The sequence below is a fragment of the Pseudopipra pipra genome, chromosome W (assembly GCF_036250125.1).
Source record: "Pseudopipra pipra isolate bDixPip1 chromosome W, bDixPip1.hap1, whole genome shotgun sequence".
In the NCBI taxonomy this organism is placed as follows: domain Eukaryota; kingdom Metazoa; phylum Chordata; class Aves; order Passeriformes; family Pipridae; genus Pseudopipra; species Pseudopipra pipra.
The window spans coordinates 38,347,999-38,366,457 of NC_087580.1; the positions used below are offsets into that span (position 1 = coordinate 38,347,999).

General features: G+C 53.8%; 1 protein-coding gene and 1 pseudogene across 1 annotated transcript; one reads left to right on the forward strand and one right to left on the reverse strand.

The window, feature by feature from the left end:
- Positions 1–17,302, forward strand: part of LOC135405029 (zinc finger protein 271-like) — a 278,014-nt pseudogene extending 260,712 nt beyond the window's left edge.
- Positions 4,730–6,425, reverse strand: LOC135405325 (zinc finger protein 239-like). The gene has a single exon (XM_064640000.1). It carries the CDS (start codon positions 6,391–6,393, stop codon positions 5,236–5,238), a length of 1,158 nt encoding a protein of 385 aa, XP_064496070.1. The 5' UTR covers positions 6,394–6,425; the 3' UTR covers positions 4,730–5,235.
- Positions 17,303–18,459: the final 1,157 nt, after the last annotated feature.

An 18,459-nucleotide genomic window follows, 5' to 3' on the forward strand; every position in this document is an offset into this window, starting at 1 on the left:
TGTGAAAATGCTGTCATAAGAAATGAAGATTTATGCTTAGATGCTGAAGATAGTGTGTGTACCTTTGAAATGCTTCCCCATACTAAAACCCAATCACAAGTCTATTATGTAGGAAATAGTTGTGCACGTGTTAGAATCTTTTGTGTTAATTTTACCATAGATACTTGTCATGAAGTAGTCAGTGGTACTAATTTTTTGTTTTACTAGAATAAAAGGCTGTGACTTTGATTATATCATTCTAGTGACTACTAGACAACTGATTGAAGCTGATTATACAATGTATCATGATGTGCCAAAATTGCAGATAGGAATGAACATTAATCTTCTAAAGCAATGCTTAAACATCCTGATATAGAAAAACTGGTCCAGGAAGTAAACAGAACGACTAAACGAATGCTCTGGCAAGTAGAACACGACACTGAGAGCATAAAAACTGTTCTAACCAAAGTGGAAAAAGTGGGAGAGCACCACTGGTGAGACATCTTTACAGGATACTCCCCTACAGCATCACAAGTGTTCCACTATTTGATACATCCAATACTGGTATTAGGAGCTGGCATGATTCTACTACTGGTCCTAATTGTTTGGCTATGGTACAAATCAAGCATCATGGTTAGAAGGATGCAGATAATGTGGGCTGTGATGAATACCTATCAAAATCCATTAGAACTTGACGAAAGAATTCATAAATTCTAAACAAAAAGGGGGGAATGAAACAGGAGGCCAGGCCCAAAAGAGTTAACTAAGAAATTTGGGCCTGCTAACAAGCTACCAACATCCAAAATAATCTGTACTCGTTCTGTTCTACTTACTGGACCAAAGCTTAAGAGAATAGTACAAGAACATGTAATAGGCCTAGAGGTGATAAATTAGAAATACAGCAGGATCAGGTAGACATTTGAATAGAAGAAATAGGCCGGGAGCCAGGGCTTTTCCCAAGCTTCAGTGAGCGGGTCAAGAACAATGGAAGAGAAGAAGGGTCAAGCTGAGGAAGATGGGTTTAAGACCCCAGACCCACCAAAATTGAGGGCCAAGAGAAGCACTGCCCCAAGCCCCGCCTGAGGTCCAGCTATACTCCACCTATTATTAATATGCATTGATAGATGTTGTAATGACTTGAATATGCATTTAATCCCATCTGAAGATTGTATAAAAATGCTGATTTTGTGTGAAGCCTTTGAGCAAGTTTGTCCAGTGTGAGCTGGCTTGCTCCCAACCTTGAATAAACAAATACCTTGCTGCTAAAAGATAAAAAAGTCTGTGAGCAGTTTCTTGGACCGATTTTTCGGATTCATGACATCATACCATTTCTGTGACATCACACTTCCCATGTGACATCACAGCTCCCCTGTGACATCACATCTTTATTGTGACATCAAGGATTCTCTATGACATCACATCCATCATATGACATCACATCATATCATCCCTGTGAAATCACATCCTCCCCGTGACATCACAGCTCTCCTGCGACATCACAGCTCCCCTGTGACATCACGTCTTTCCTGTGTCATCACATCTCCCTCATGACGTCACAGTCATCATATGACATCACATCTCTCCCGTGATATCATATAATCCCTGTGACATCACATCCTCCCCTGTGACATCACAGCTCTCGTGTGACATCACATCTCCCCATGACATCACATCTTCCCCGTGACATCACAGCTCCCCTCTGACATCACACCTCCACTGTGAATCACATCTCATCTATGATGTCACAACTATCGTGACATCATACCTCTTCTGTGAAATCATAACATCTCTGTGATGTCACATCCTCTCCTGTGACATCACAACTCCCCTATGACATCACAACCATCATTAGAATCACACCTCTCCTTTGATATAGTATCATCCCTGTGACATCACATCCTCCCTGTGACATCACATCCTTCCTGTGACATCATATCCTCCCTATGATGTCCTATCCATCATATGACATCACATCCTTTCTGTGACGTCACATCTCTATGACTTCACATCCATCATATGACATCACACCTCTCCTGTGATATCACATCGTCCCTGTGACATCACACCTCCCCATGATATCACAGCTCCCCTGTGACATCACATCCAGTCACATCCAGATCCATCCCAAGGCTGGGGGTGTGTGTGAGACAGGCAGAACCACAAATGCCTGCACAGCCCAGAGCAGTCAGTGTGGGGCTGTGCTTGCTGCTGCAGAGACCCCCAGGGAACAAATACAGGCAAGAGTTTGGGGGTGGGGGCTGTGTCCCTAAGGAGGACACTTGCCTGATTATTGCTTATTGTTTGTAATATCTTACAGATCTATCATACAACACCTAAGGATGGATTCTATAGAATATGTGCCATAGATATTTGGGTTGGGTCTGGCTGAGCTGCAGTTCAGTTCCCCACAGCAGCCCTCCCAGGGCTGGGCTTGGCATTGGCAGCTGGAAGGGGGTTGAGAACACCCCAGTGTTTTGGCCACTGCTGAGCACAGCACCAACACTGGGACATTCCTTCCTTAGCTGAGGGCAAGAGCCTGGCAGGGGACCCAAGTAGGCCAGCTGAGCCCAACTGACCCAAGGGACATTGCAGACCATGGGAGGTCAGCTCAGCTCTAAAAGCTGAGGCAGGGAGCAGGAGGGGGGCATTCATTGTCTGATGGCTGCCTGCTGAGGAACCGTCCCGCGGACCCAAGCCCTGCTCCTCGGGAGTGGCCGACCATGGCTGCTCATGGGAAGCAGAGAACAAACCCTGCTATCTTTTGCTTTAAATAAACTGCCTTATCTCAACCCACCAGTTGTTTTTTTTCCACCTTACTCTCTCCCCTGTCCTGTTGGGAAGGGGAGTGATAGAGCGGCTGGGAGGGCAGCTGATGTCCAGCCAAAGTCAACCCACCACACACCTGAACACTTCCAGAGACTCCACCACCTCCCTGGGCTACTTGTTCCAATGCCTGAACACTCTCTCAGTGGAAAAAGGTTTCTTTAATATCTAATGTGAACCTTGCTCAAAGCAATTTAAAGCCATTTCCTCTCTTCCTGTCACTATAGCCTTGGCAGACCAACCCACACCCCACTAAAACCTCCTTTCAGGTCATTGCAGAGAGCAATGAGGTCCCCCCTGAGCCTCCCCTTCTCCACACTCAACAAGCCCAGTTCCCTCAGCCGTCCCTCAGCAGACATGTTTTCCAGAGCCTTCCCCAGCTCCGTTCCCCTCTCTGGACACACTCCAGCCCCTCAAGGGCCTTTTGGCACTGAGGGGCCAGAACTGGACACAGCACTCCTGGTGGGGCCTCCCTAGTGCCCAGCACAGAGGGGCAATCAGTTCTCTGCTCCTGCTGGCCACACTCTTCTCCACAAAGGCCACGATGCCCTTGGCCTTCTTGCCCCCCTGGGCACACTCTGCCTCATATCCAGCTGCTGTCAAGCAGCACCCCCAAGTCCCTTCCTGCTGAGCTGCTCTCCAGCCCCTCTGCCCCCAGCCTGGAGCATTCCAGGGGTTGTTGGGATCCAAGAGCAGGCCCTGACACTTGGCCTTCTTGATCCAGCCTGTCCAGATCCCTCTGCAGAGCCTTCCTGCCCTCCAGCACATCCACACTCACACCCAACGTGGTGTTGTCCACGACTTTCCTGAGGGGACTGGAAGGCCACAATTAGGTCACTACAAAGCCTTCCCTTCTCCAGCCTCAACAATCCCAATTCTCTCAGCTTTTCCTCACAGAAAGGTTTCAATAGACCTCAAGTGGCTGAAGCCCTGGGTTTGGCCATCAGGCCTTGTCTTTCACTGCTGTGGTCTTTTAATAGAGCAACAGAGAATTGCAGCAAAAAACTGAAGAGAAAAACTTTGTAAATTTTGTTTCAGAATTGTTGCCTTGAACCTTTGGTCGAGGTTGGGAATGGTTTGTCTCCCTTGGCAGGGAGGGTCAGTACTCTTTGTCATTCTGACATGACTGCCCAGGTCCCTGATTTTATCGTGGCCAAAATACTGGGCTTGGAAACCAAACCAGGAGCTGGTAGGTAACAGCAGCTTGAAAAATGGGCTGATGCCTAATTGATGTGACAGAAGGAATGAAAGACTCGTGACAGCTTAGAAAAAAATTGGGCTTTTCAGTGCCTTCCTCAGGTTAGGATCACTGCCTGTGTCTTAGTGGAGGAAGATGTTTTTGTAACTTTATTGAAACTTGTTGATAAAATGTGCCTTAATTCCTAAGGAAACAACCACTGTGAAATCTTTAAAAACCAAATGGAGATTTCCAAAGTGTAGAAGTTGCTATTAATATTTTGGCCGTTCCTGTGGCATCTTTTTGGTGTATGAATAACTCTGAGAACAAGAACGTGTTCTTAATTATAACACATTGTCAGGTCTGTTTACTGCTAATTATTTTACAAGGTTGAGAGAAGAGTTTAAGATGAAAGTTGTGGGGTTACTTGCAAAGTTTTTGGTACAACCAATGTGGTTGAACCTGGTGCGGAAATTTGCCCTTAAGTTGGTTTTGGCAGATCTCATGAGTGTCTGAGGCAGAGGCCAACCCAACTGGAAAGAGCCTTTCAAGGGTGACTAAGATGTAACTAGATTACCTTTTTGAGAGGTGGGGAAAGCTGATGTCAGGAATAAAATTTCCTATGTTAAGCTTAGGTAAAAATATAATAATATAAAAATAATAAAATTATTTTAATGGTCTTATTTATGGGGTTTTCACTGTGCTTATGTTAGTACTTCTGAGTGTTTGATTGTGACAATAATGGAAAGCTTTGTGGTTTGTTTTTTTTTTTATTTTTCATGTTTTGATACTTTGGTCAAGGCATTAACATTAAAAATCATTCAAAATTTTAATTCATCTTCAAACACTGAAAGAGATTTGAAATGAGGTTAATGAGAACAGTGAGGGAAAAAAAAACCCGAGCCCAAAACCAAAACAACCCCAAAAACTGTTCATTTTTCCATTGTATTTTAAACAAGGAAGTCTGTAGAGCAGCAGAAAACAGGACACGTGGGCAGGTGTGAAAGTCAGACTGGGGCTTGTTGCACTGGTTCCAGTGCTCTTTGCTTCAGTGTAACTGGTCATTTATCGAGGAACAGGGTAGTGGTGAATTTGGCTTTCAGACTAAAATGAGGTTAAAGTTACACATATTCAAAAGAATAAACTGATGTTGGAGTGCAGATATTCAAAATCCTGAAGACCTTTTGAAACCTTTGTTGCGTGTCAGTCCTACGGCCGAAGCTCTTCCCGCAGTCGGGGCACTCACAGGGCTTCCCTTACTGGTGGGTCTGTTGGTGTTTGGTCAAGGTAGAGCTGTCGGTGAAGCTCTTCCAACACTCCCCACACTTGTAGGGCCTCTCCCCGGTGTGGATGTGCCGGTGGGTGAGGAGGGTGGAGTTCTGCTTGAAGCCCTTCCCGCAGTCGGTGCAGCGGAAGGGCCTCTCATCCGTGTGCGTCCGCTCATGTCTGAGGAGATGTGAGCTGGTCTGAAACCTCTTCCCACATTTCCCACATGTGTAGGGCCGTTCCTTGGTGTGGATGCGTTGGTGGGCGTGAAGATTGGAGCTGTCACTGAAACTCTTTCCACATTCCCCACATGTGTAGGGCCGCTCCCCAGTGTGGATGCGCTGGTGGCTGAGGAGGTTGGAGCTGCAGTTGAAGCTCTTCCCACATTCCCAACACGTGTAGGGCTGTTCCCCAGTGTGGATGTGCTGGTGGGAGTGGAGGGTGGAGCTGTGTCTGAAACTCTTCCCACATTCCCCACACCTGTAGGGACGTTCTCCAGTGTGGATGCGCTGGTGGCTGAGGAGGTTGGAGTTGCAGTTGAAGCTCTTCCCACATTCCCCACACTTGTAGGGACGTTCCCCAGTGTGGATGCGCTGGTGGGTACGGAGGTTGGAGCTGTCACTGAAGCCCTTCCCACATTCCCTACATGTGTAGGGCCATTCCCCACTGTGGATGCGCTGGTGTTGGATAAGGTTGGAACTTTGCCTGAAGCTCTTCCCACACTGACCACACGGGTAGGGACGTTCCCCAGTGTGGATGTGCTGGTGGGTGAGGAGGGTGTTGCTCCTGCTGAAGGTCTTCCCACATTCCAAGCACCTGAAGGGCTTCCCCCTGCTGGGAGGCTGCTCAGGGACCACCAGCTCAGAGCTCCCGCTCAAGCTCCGGCCGCCTTCCCAGCACAGGTTGGCTCTTTCCTCCTCAGAGCACCCTGGGCTGGCTTTGGAGCCCCTCCTGTGGGGGGATCTCCGGCCCTTTTCCTCCCCGCTGCCTTCCTGCGCCGGGGAGCCCTTCAAAACGGCCTCTCCCACCAGGGTCTCACGGGGGGATTTGTCCTCCGGGCTCTCCGTCCTCAGCTCGGGGCCTGGGGTAGGAAGCAAGAAGGACAGGGAGGGGATTTGCCTCCGGCCCACAGGGAAGGCCAAGGACATCCCCCCAACTCCGGCCCCGGCAGGACGGCGGCGCCAGCGGGGTTGTCCTGCAGCCGGGGCCATGCTCGGCTGACAGAGCCAGCACAACACCCGCCCAAAGGGACACTGACTGCCTCCTCACCTGCCTGGGGGGCCCAAGGCATCTTCCTCTTCCTCGCAGCCTCCTCCTCCATCCGCCCAAGCTTTGGGAAGGACAAATCCTGCTGGGAGGGAAAACAAGGGCTGAGTGCGTTGGCTTGGGGGTTCCTCCTGCCCAAGTCCATCCCTAGAACTCACCGGGCATCCTGTGTCCATAAAAACCTCCAAAACACCAAGATTCAGCCCAGAAATCCCAAACCAACATGATTCAGGTAAAAAACCTCTTGGAAATAGCGAGATGAACCTCCTCACAAACTACAAAAAGTTAAATTTAAGTGAAAAAATACACAAAATATGAAGATACAACCCAAAAAAAGGTGTTTAATTGGGAGGATGAGGAGAGTGAGGTCACTTCATGAGCACTTGATTGAGTTGCAATATATTAATCAAAAGCTGTATTAATGTAGTATCACTTAAAACTCTCCAGGGCTGTTCCTCAAGGTTCTCTGGCCCCCTGCCAGCCCAGGGCTGTTTCTCCAAACCACCAAACCACGTGTGCCAAACGCCCTGGTTGGTCAGTGCCGGCTGGAAGAGCGGGCACTCGGTGAGGGGATGAGAAAACTGCACCTGGGGCTGGGCTGAAAGAGGCTTCAGCACCACTTCTGATGGCCCAGGGGCAGCATCTGGCTTCTCCCAAACAGAGAGATGGCACTTGTTCCTCTGCAGGGAGTCAAGGGCAGGAGGGTGACTCCTGCTGCATGGATGGAATGGCAGAGGATCCCTTTGGTCCCCAGGATGGATCAGCACTTGGGGATACAAACTGCCCTCAGGCTCAGGATGCAGCTGCCAGCAGAGATTCACCTGCAAAGTCTGCAGTGAGTCAAGCTCTGGAGAGCAGGTGCGCAGGGACCTAAGGGGATTATGGACAGGGGCCCAGCAGAGACAGACAGGGCCTGCAGGGGAAGGCACACGGACAACCTGGCCCCCCACACTGCCAGGGTTGTCTCTGCTCCTCCTTGCAGGCTCCGTGGCCAGGCACAGTTTGTGTTCCTGGGTGCCCACCATCTCAGCACTTGGAGACGCTCAAATCAGCGCCCGCAGCTCTGCAGCAAAGCCCCAGCTCACCTGGCACACAGGGGATGGACACAGCACCTTCTCAGGGATGGGCATTCACAGCTTCGACTCTTCTCCACCACGGGGCTCTCCTTCCTCAGCAGCACCTCTGCCTTGCACTTATTCTCAGCCTCACCTCAGGGACAGCTCTGGGCTCACCTCCGCGCCACTTCTCAGCCTCACCTCAGGGCCTGGGCTCAAGGACAGGAACCTGCAGGGAGGGGACATCAGGTGCAAGCTCAGGGCTGCCTGCTTGCACTGGCCTCTGGGCTTCTTTCTCCTTCTACAACCAGCCCAGAACTCAGCCTGCTTTTCTAACACCACACATTTACAGACTAACCTTGGAGATAGATATGGACAGACATCTCTATCACCCTGGGGATAGAGCCTCAAGCATGTGCTGCCACAGGAATGGGAATCACAGAATCACAGAATCAGCTGGGTTGGAAAAGACCTCCGAGATCATCAAGCCCAACCCTGGATCCAACCCCGCCGTGCTTCCCAGACCATGGCACTGAGGCCACATCCACTCTCACCTTCAACACCTCCAGGGACACTGACTCCACCCCCTCCCTGCCCAGACCATTCCAAGGCCTGATTACTCTCTCAGCAAAAAATTGCTTCCTAATATCCAACCTAAACCTCCCCTGGCACAGCTCAAGACCCAGCCCTCTTGTCCTACTGCTGCTTCCTGGCAGAACAGCCCCACCCCCACCTGGCTCCAACCTCCTGGCAGGGACTTGCAAAGAGTGATTATTCATCCTGGGGACCTGAGGGAGCCTCTGCAATCCCATCCATGAGGCACAATCTGCTCTCCAGAGCTTGACTCACTGCAGACTTTGCAGGGAAATCTCTGCTCGCAGCTGCATCCTGAGCCCAAGGTCAGTTTGTATCCCCAAGTGCTGATCCAATGGGTGCCCTGGGATTGGAGCCTGGGGTCTAATTAACCTCTCCTGTGCTGCCAAACAGCAGGAGCTGTATGGTCAAGGGACAAACTCTGTGATCCCTGTCAGTGTCCATGGCCCCTGTCAGTGTCCTTCAGGGAAACTGGGAGGAGGAAATGAAGAAACTGGTTTGGAACTAAACTGATGTTAAAGTGGGAAAAACCTCCTTCCATGGAAATAAAACTTAATATTTCCTGGGATGAATGAGCTCATTCAGGGATGAAGGACTGGGACTTCTTTGGAGACTTGTGCTGGTTTCTTTGGACACTTGTCTTCCTTCAGAGAGCTCCTGGAAACACTCTGCTGTTCACTGTCCTGTCTGCAGCAGCAGATTGCAGTGGGATGGGAGAAATGCTTTTCTGAGCCTCTGGGGTGGACACAGGCACAGCCTGACCCTGAACCCAAGGGAAACAAAGACAAATTCCACGGTTTTAGCTGGAGCAAGGGTGGAGGGGTTTCCTGAGGGCAGCACTAACCAGACTGTTTTGTGTGTGTGTGAGACAGGCAGAACCACAAATGCCTGCACAGCCCAGAGCAGTCAGTGTGGGGCTGTGCTTGCTGCTGCAGAGACCCCCCGGGAACAAACCCAGGCAATACTTTGGGTTTATTCCTTGCTCTGTGTCAGTGGAATAGAATGTTCCACAGGAGCTCTGTCCCCCTCTGTGGCACCGGGTGGCTCGAAGCTGAAGAGGGGGGGGGTCAAGTGCAAGTTCCCTTCTGAAGTGTGTGTCCCTAAGGAGAACACTTGCCTTATTACTGCTTATTATTTGTAATATCTTATAGATCTATCATACAACACCTAAGGATGGATTCTATAGAATATGTGCCATATATATGATACAGAATATATCTGATTACTGCTTTATCTGTCTGCCCAGACAGATATTGTGTATGCAGAGATATTGTATTTGAGGGATATGTTCCTCTCAATACCCTGTGAGCTCCACTCCCAGTGCCAGCAAATTCCTGAAGCTCCCCCTTCTGTGCCCTGCAGGTTTTGGCAGATTTGCAAGAGCAGGGGAATCACTCCCTGCAGCCCCTTTGCACTGTAGGAAATGGGAGCCCTGTGCACATCCTGCTGCCTCCAGATTCCATTCTGGGTGTGGGAAGGACCCTGTGGGGAGCAAAGAAATGCCTGGTTCTGCAGGAGCTGCAGATGCTCAAGGGGCAGCAGGACCAAGTCAGGGGCCTGAAGGGGCCTGGGGGGCTTTGGGGTCCAGGAGAGTCCTTGGGGAGCTGGGGAGGGGCTTTGGGGATTGGGGGTACAGACCAGGACAGACCAGGACAGACCAGTACCTCCTCACTGCTCCCTGGATCTCTTCTGGAGCTAGGCCACCTTGTTCTGGGACACCTGAGGCCCCCCAGTGCCCTCCCAGTACAGCCCAGTGCCCCCAGTACAGCCCACTGTGTTCCTGCCCCAGGATGCCAGGTGATTCCTCTTGGGGAGGGGTTGGAATGGATTTGAGAGAGGGGCTGGAAGAGATTTGAAGGGATCTGGGGGGGTTGGATGGGGATTTGGTGTCTTTGGGTGTATTTGGGGGAGTTAAAAAGGGTTTTGGGGACATTGGGGCATCAAAGGGATCTGTTGGGGGAGGGGATTAAAGGGAAAATGGAGGCTAAGAGGCATTTGGAGAGGGTTAAAAGGGCTTGAGGGGGAAGAGGAGGAGCTCCATCATGAACATCTGAGTCCTGAGGACCCCCCCTGAGGACCCCCCCGAGACCTTCTTGGTGTCCCCAGTTCTTTCCTTGACACCTCAAGACCCCCCTGGTGTCTCCAATGTCTCCAGGGCCTCTCCATGGCCACAATTCCCCCCTTGACACCCCCAATTCCACTGCCCCCAAACCCCATCCCTGATGTCCCCAACCCTCCATCTCACCCCAGGAGCCCCCCCTGGACCCTCTGACCACAAACCCCACCCCCCACTATGTTCACAGAAAGGCCAAGGGCATCTGGGAACATGTTGGAGACAGTTGGGGGGCTTTGTGGGGCACTGGGTGATTACTGGGGGATACTGGGACACACTGGGGGGAACCAGGGGGCACTGGGAGGGACTGGGGGGTTACTGAGGGACACTGGGAGGGACTGTGAGGGACTGGAGGTGAACTGGGGCACACTGGGGGGCACTGGCAGAGAACTGGGGAGTTACTGGGGGATTACCAGGACACACAGGGGGGACACTGGCAGGTTACTGGGCCATACTGGGGGTTACTGGGTGCTCGCTGGAGGATCACTGGGCCATACTAGGGGGCAGTGGGAGGTCACTGGGACACACAGGGTGGTTACTGAGTGGGTTACTGGGCCATACTGAGAGTCACTGGGAGGTCATTGGGATATACTGGGGGTACTGGGATTCCCTTACCTGGATGTGGTAAATCTCCCCCCCTCGATTTTGTGGGGATTCCCTAGCACCTCTCCCCTGGGGGCTGGGAGATCCCACTGAACCCACTGCTGGGCTTTAGGGAACTCCCCCAAATCCCCTCAAAACCCTGAAATCCCCCCCTCGACTCATTGAAACCTACTCAGGAATCCCTAAAATGCCCTCAAAGACCTCATCCCTCCCCAGCACCCCCTAAACCCTCTCAGTAACCCACAAAACCCACCTGGGACTGCCACAAGCTCATTCAGGGACCCTTCAATCTCCCTCAGGGACCCTCAAAACCATCTGGGACCCTTTAAACGACTTGAGACCTCAAAACTGCCTAAAAGGTCCCGCAAAACCCCCCAGGACCCCCAAACCTCCTCATAGACCCTCAGGACCCCCAAACCTCCTCATAGACCCCCAAAGCCTACCTAGGACCCCTCCAAATCTCCTCAGAAACCAAACCCCTCAGAGACCGCAAAACCTCTTCAGGGACCTTCAGCTTCCCCCCTGAGTCTCCTCAGGATACCGAACCCCCTCAGGGACCCCTCACAACATCCTCGGAAACCCCCGAACCCCCGCGCTAAACCCTCCCGAGCCCTCCAGCCTTTCCACCCACAGCCGCGCTCCCCGCAGCCCCGGAGGGGATCCCCAGAGTCCCGCTCTCGCCACAGTCACCGCCAGATCTTACAGCGAACTGAAGGCCCCGGTGCCATCACCGATTCCGGAAGCCAACGCGGCGTTCTGCGCGCGCACCGCTTTTAGAAAAGACCACCGCACCCAATCAGCGCGCGGCCTCGCCCCCGCACACCCGCCGCTGCGCCTGCGCCTTGCGCAGTTTACTGTGGGAGTTGTAGTCCTTGCGGCGGATCATAGCGGCCCTTTGCATGTAAGCGGACGCAAGATAAGGCGGGGAATAAAGAAAAAAGAAAAAAGAAAGAAAAGAAAAGAAGGAAAAAGGATGAAATAAAGACAGAAAAACAAAAAACCAAAAAGTCCTACCCTCCTTTGCCGCAAGGACTTACAACTCCCACAATGCACCGCTAAAGCGGGTGTGTGGCAGAAGGCGGGCAGGGGCCGTGGCCACGCGCTGATTGGCTGCGGGGCGGGTCAGTAAAGGCGGTGCGCGCGCAGAGCCAGCGCCATGTTGGCTTCCGGAAATCCGTGGTGGCGGCGGCGGCGGCGGGTGCTTCGGTGAGCTGCGCGTGCTGGTGGGGGGGGTGGCGAGAGCGGGGTCTGGGGATCCCCTCGGGGGCTGCGGGGAGCGCGGGTGTGGGTGGAAGGGCTGGAGGGCTCGGGAGGGTTTAGCGCGGGGGTTCGGGGGTTCCTGGAGACGTTGTGAGGGGTCCCTGAGGGGGTTCGGTGTCCTGAGGGGACTCAGGGAGCAGGTTGAAGGTCCCTGAAGGGGTTTGGGAGTCTCCGAGGGGGTTTTGGTTTCTGAGGAGATTTTGGGGGTCCCAGGTGGGCTTTAGGGGTCTGTGAGGAAGTGTGGGGGTCCTGGAGGGCTTTGCGGGACCTTTTAGGCAGTTTTGGAGTCTCTAGAGGGTTTAAGGTGTCTCAGGCGATTTTGAGGGTGTTTGAGAGAGACTGGGGGGGCCTTTAATGGGCTTGGGGGGTCCCAGGTGGGTTTTGCGGGTCACTGAGAGGGTTTAGGGGGTGCTGGGGAGGGATGAGGTCTCTGAGGGAGATTTGAGGGGACCTTGAGGAGGTTTCAATGGGTCAAGGGGGGGATTTCAGGGTTTTGAGGGGATTTTGGGGGGTCCCCTAAAGCCCAGCAGTGGGTTCAGGGGGTCCCCCAGCCCCAAGGGGAGGGGTCCTAGAGATGCCCCCCAAAATCGAGGGGGGGAGATGTACCACATCCAGGTAAGGGAATCCCAGTACCCCCAGTATATTCCAATGCCCTCCCAGTGACCCTCATTATGGCCCAGTAACCCTCTCAGTGACCAGCCAGTGTGTCCCAGTGACCTCCCACTGCCCCCCAGTATGGCCCAGTGATCCTCCAGTGAGCACCCAGTAACCCCCAGTATGGCCCAGCAACCTGCCTGTGTCCCTCTTGTGTGTCCTGGTAATCCCCCAGTAACTCTCCAGTCCCTCCCAGTCCCTCCCAGTCCCTCCCAGTGTCCCTTAGTAACCCCCCAGTCCCTCCCAGTGCTCCCTGGTTCCCCCCAATGTGTCCCAGTACCCTCCAGTAATCCCCCAGTGCCCCCCAAAGCCCCCCAGCTGGCCCCAGTGTGTCCCCAGATGCCCTTGGCCATGCTGTGAGTTGGGGGGGGGCGTTTTTTTGATCAGAGGGTCCAGGGGAACTCCTTGGGCGAGATGGAGGGTTGGGGACATCAGGGATGCGGTTTGGGGACAGTGGGGTGAGGTTTGTGGACAGAAGAACTGGGGGTGCCAAGGGGGGAATTGGAGCCATGGAGAGGCCTTGGGGACATTAGAGACACCAGGGGGGTCTCGAGGTGTCAAGGGGGAAGCTGAAGACACCAAGAGGGTCTTGGGGACACCAGGAGGTGTCTCAGGACTCACCTGCTCTTGGTGCAGCCCCTCCTCTCTCCCCCAGGCCCCTTTAACCCCCCTAAGTGTCCCCAACCTCCATTTTTCCTTTAATCACCTCCCCCCCCCAGATCCCTTTGATGCCCCAATGCCCCCCAAACATGTTTTAACTCCCCCAAATGGACCCAAAACCCCCCAAATCCCCATCCAACCCCCTCCAGATCCCTTCAAATCTTCCCCAGTGAGTCAAGCTCTGGACAGTAGATTGTGCCCCATGGATGGGATTGCAGAGGCTCCCTCAGGTCCCCAGGATGAATCATCACTCTCTGCAAGTCCCTGCCAGGAGGTTGTAGCCAGGTGGGGTGGGGCTGTTCTGCCAGGAAGCAGCAGTAGGACAAGAGGGCTGGGTCTTGAGCTGTGCCAGGGGAGGTTTAGGTTGGATATTAGGAAGCAATTTTTTGCTGAGAGAGCAATCAGGCCTTGGAATGGGCTGGGCAGGGAGGGGGTGGAGTCAGCGTCCCTGGAGGTGTTGAAGGTGAGAGTGGATGTGGCCTCAGTGCCATGGTCTGGGAAGCACGGCGGGGTTGGATCCAGGGTTGGACTTGATGATCTTGGAGGTCTTTTCCAACCCCGCTGATTCTGTGATTCTGTGATTCCCATTCCTATGGCAGCACATTCTTGAGGCTCTATCCCCAGGGTGATAGAGATGTCTGTCCATATCTATCTCCAAGGTTAGTCTGTAAATGTGTGGTGTTAGCAAAGCAGGCTGAGTTCTGGGCTGGTTGTAGAAGGAGAAGGAAGCCCAGAGGCCAGTGCAAGCAGGCAGCCCTGAGCTTGCACCTGATGTCCCCTCCCTGCAGGTTCCTGTCCTTGAGCCCAGGCCCTGAGGTGAGGCTGAGAAGTGGCGCGGAGGTGAGCCCAGAGCTGTCCCTGAGGTGAGGCTGAGAATAAGTGCAAGGCAGAGGTGCTGCTGAGGAAGGAGAGCCCCGTGGTGGGAAGAGAGGCAAAGCTGTGAATGCCCATCCCCGAGCAGGTGCTGTGTCCATCCCCTGTGTGCCAGGTGAGCTGGGGCTTTGCTGCAGAGCTGCAGGCGCTGATTTGAGCGTCTCCAAGTGCTGAGATGGTGGGCACCCAGGAACACAAACTGTGCCTGGCCACGGAGCCTGCAAGGAGGAGCAGAGACAGCGGTGTCAGTGTGGGGGTCCAGGTTGTCCCTGTGCCTTCCCCTGCAGGCCCTGTCTGTCCCTGCTGGGCCCCTGTCCATCCCCATCAGGTCCCTGCCCGTCCCCCCCGGGCTGAGCTCCGCCCAGGAAGTGCCGTGGAGCTGAAGCTGCTGCCATCCCCCCCTGCAGCTGCTGCCCCAGGCAAGGGAGCAGCAAAGGCAGGGCCAGGAGCAGAGGCAGCAGCAGGGGAGCCCTGGGGGTGCCGGGAAGCTCTTGTGTGGGTCAGGAAAGAGGCGCTGGGCACGAGGCCGGGGCTGTGCTGAGCAGGCCCAGCCCTCACATCCCCCCAGCCAACGCCGGCTGCCCGGGGGGCTTGGGAGGGACCCCCAGCCCGTGTGCCCCACACTGAGCTGGCAGAGAGAGAGCCAAGGGACAGAACCACGGGCATGGCCACGGGTGAGGGACAGGCAGGGCCATTGCAGGGCCACGGTGAGGGCACAGCCTGTGGCAGCAGAGCTGCCCAGGGCCGGGGGCAGCCGGGGGTGTTGGTACCAGCCAGTGGTGGGGCTGAGCAGACCACGAGGCCTCTTGCAGAGCCCTGGAGCAGCTTCCCACTTGCCAGCCCTATTCTCAGGGCAGAGACATTTCTTTGGGCCAAAGAGCCGTAAAGCACTTGGCACTGACCACACTTTACCACCATCTGTTCTCCAACTGCTCTGCTGGTTCAGAGCAGCACAGTAGGACAATGGTGACCCCTGGTATCCTCGGGACAGCAATGTACAGAACCCAGAGAGGAGGAATGTCTGGGAACATGGCACTTGGAAGGCGAGAGTCAGAGGAGAAGGGACCCTTTGGACCCCCAACACTCTCAGCATCACAAAGAGGGACCCCCAGCATTCCAGACAGGGGAGACCCTCTGAACCCCAGAGGGGGCAGACCACAATGGGGGAACTCCTGGGAGCGTTTTTTTAGGCAGAATTTTCATATTTTGGAGTATTTTTTTCCTGAATCTCAACTTTTTGCAGTTTGAGGGGGGGCTTCATCTTGCTATTTCTGAGAGGGTTTTTTGCCTGAATCTGGGTGGTTTGGGTTTTTCTGGGCTGAATCTTGGTGTTTTGGAGGTTTTTATGGTCACAGGATGCCCGATGTGTTCTAGAGATGGACTTGGGCAGGAGGAACCCCCAAGCCAACACGCTCAGCCCTTGTTTTCCCCCCCCATCAGGATTTGTCCTTCCCAAAGCTTGGGCGGATGGAGGAGGAGGCTGCGAGGAAGAGGAAGATGCCTTGGGCCCCCCAGGCAGGTGAGGAGGAAGTCAGTGTCCCTTTGGGCGGGTGTTGTGCTGGCTCTGTCAGCCGAGCATGGCCCCGGCTGCAGGACAACCCCGCTGGCGCCGCCGTCCTGCCGGGGCCGGAGTTGGGGGGATGTCCTTGGCCTTCCCTGTGGGCCGGAGGCAAATCCCCTCCCTGTCCTTCTTGCTTCCTGCCCCAGGCCCCGAGCTGAGGACGGAGAGCCCGGAGGACAAATCCCCCCGTGAGACCCTGGTGGGAGAGGCCGTTTTGAAGGGCTCCCCAGCGCAGGAAGGCAGCGGGGAGGAAAAGGGCCGGAGATCCCCCCACAGGAGGGGCTCCAAAGCCATCCCAGGGTGCTCTGAGGAGGAAAGAGCCAGCCTGTGCCAGGAAGGCGGCCGGAGCTTGAGGGGGAGCTCTGAGCTGGTGGTCCCTGATCAGCCTCCCAGCAGGCAGAAGCCCTTCAGGTGTTTGGAATGTGGGAAGAGCTTCAGGAAGAGCTCCGACCTCCTCAAGCACCATCACATCCACAGTGGGGAACGGCCCTACCTGTGTGGGGAATGTGGGAAGTGTTTCAGGAACAGCTCCAACCTCCGCAGACACCAGCGCATCCACAGTGGGGAACGGCCCTACATGTGTGGGGAATGTGGGAAGAGCTTCAGTGACTTATCCACCCTCCGCAAACACCAGGTGATCCACACTGGGGTGCGGCCCTACACGTGTAGGGAATGTGGGAGGAGCTTTAGGGACAGCTCAAAGCTCCTCACCCACCAGCACATCCACACTGGGGAACGGCCCTACATATGTGGGGAATGTGGGAAGAGCTTCAGGGAGAGCTCCAGCCTGATCCGACACCAGCTTATCCATACTGGGGAACGACCCTACAAGTGCTTGGAATGTGGGAAGAGGTTTCAGACCAGCTCAGATCTCCTCGTGCACCAGCGGACGCACACGGATGAGAGGCCCTTCCGCTGCCCCCACTGCGGGAAAGGCTTCAAGCAGAACTCCACCCTCGTCACCCACCAGCGCATCCACAGCGGGAGAGGCCCTACAAGTGTGGGCAGTGTGGGAAGAGCTTCATCAAGAGCTCAACTGTGGGGAATCCTGCTGATTGAAAATGGAGGCATTGGTCCTGACAACATGTTGATGCACCCTGAGAGAGGAGAAAAACATCAAGAGAAAGCTGTCCCGTGAGAACAAGGACACTGTGCCATGAGAACAACAACTTATTTTGAACAAAATGGCTGAGAAAAATATAAACATGAGAAGAAAACAAGAACAGATGTGGAGAGGGACTGTGAGAAAGTAGGACTGAAAGGGTCCACCTATCAGCTGTGAAAATTCTAGTTTGTGTATTTGAATTGACCTATCTATGTAATATACATATGCCTAAAGAACTGTGTTTAAAGAGCTGTAAACTGCAGCTCCGGGCTGCTGCTGCTTCCTTTTCTTTCCAATAAACTTTCTTGCTGGATATTTTGTGTCGCGGTCCATTCCAACAGCGACATCTGGTGACTCCGACGCGGTACTGCATCTGTGTGGATATTGGACGGCAGAGAAGCCGATCGGGCGGCGGGAGGTTGCCGCGGGAACGGAGCTAGGTGAAGCATTGAGAGCAACGGAGAAGTTGCCCGGCTAGCCTAGAACCAAGACACCTGGAGAGGTGAGCCACTGAGAACATGGGGACAACTCTTAAGCAAAGAGGAATCTAGTGTTGTATCTATGTGGAAGTCTATCCTGCTTAAACGGGGAAGAAGTTAAACAACTGGCTTTGCGAAAGATACTACTTTGGTGCAAGGGACAGGGATATGAAGTGGACACTATTACTGCTTTTAGTCTCTCTACTTGGAAAGAAATTAGTGATAAGCTCTTTACTGCTGCCTCTAAGAGAGAGAGAGTTGCTGCTTCCTTCCTTACAACTTGGCGATTGTTATATGAAACAGTAAAAGACATTAAAGCACAGACTGGTAAAGACAAGACAGAACTTTCTGATCATAAGCCTGTGAGTTAAGTGCCTTTTGCCAATATCCCTGCACGCTCCCCGCCTCCCCCTCCTGCGCCTCCTCAATGCAAGTGTAGCTGGTGCTTGGAAGGCAGGTAAAGCTCTTGAGAACTTTTTTCTAGTCACTATGGGGGCAGACCATAAGTGCAAACGAAAGGCATGTGTTTATCGTCTGGAAAGTTCTGTTTTGCCTGGGAAGACATTGGAATGCTATTAGATGCTGTCATACAGAGAAATCATACAAAAGAAGAGTCGAGCGGAGCCGAAGGGAGCCGATGCGGGACCAGAGGTCACAGAGTGGAACCGCGAGCAGCCAAGCAGCCCCACCAAGATGAACGCAGTGCTAGCGATTCGGCAGTACACGTCCAAGATGATGGGGGACGGCGGCTACGGTGTGGAGGTGCTGCTGATGGACCGGGAGACGACCTTATGAACGCTGTGACTGATTTCCACCTTAAGAAGCTTTCTGCTTCTTGTCTGAGCAGTGCTGCAGAGCTGTGCTGCCATGTCAGGTCTGCCTGCTCCAAGTGCCTGCAGAATGGCGCCAGGTCCGGGTCCGGCGCCGCCGAGTCCGTTTGTGCCCGGCAGGCAGCGGTGGCCGCGGCACGGCTGCGACAGCAGCGCCCACA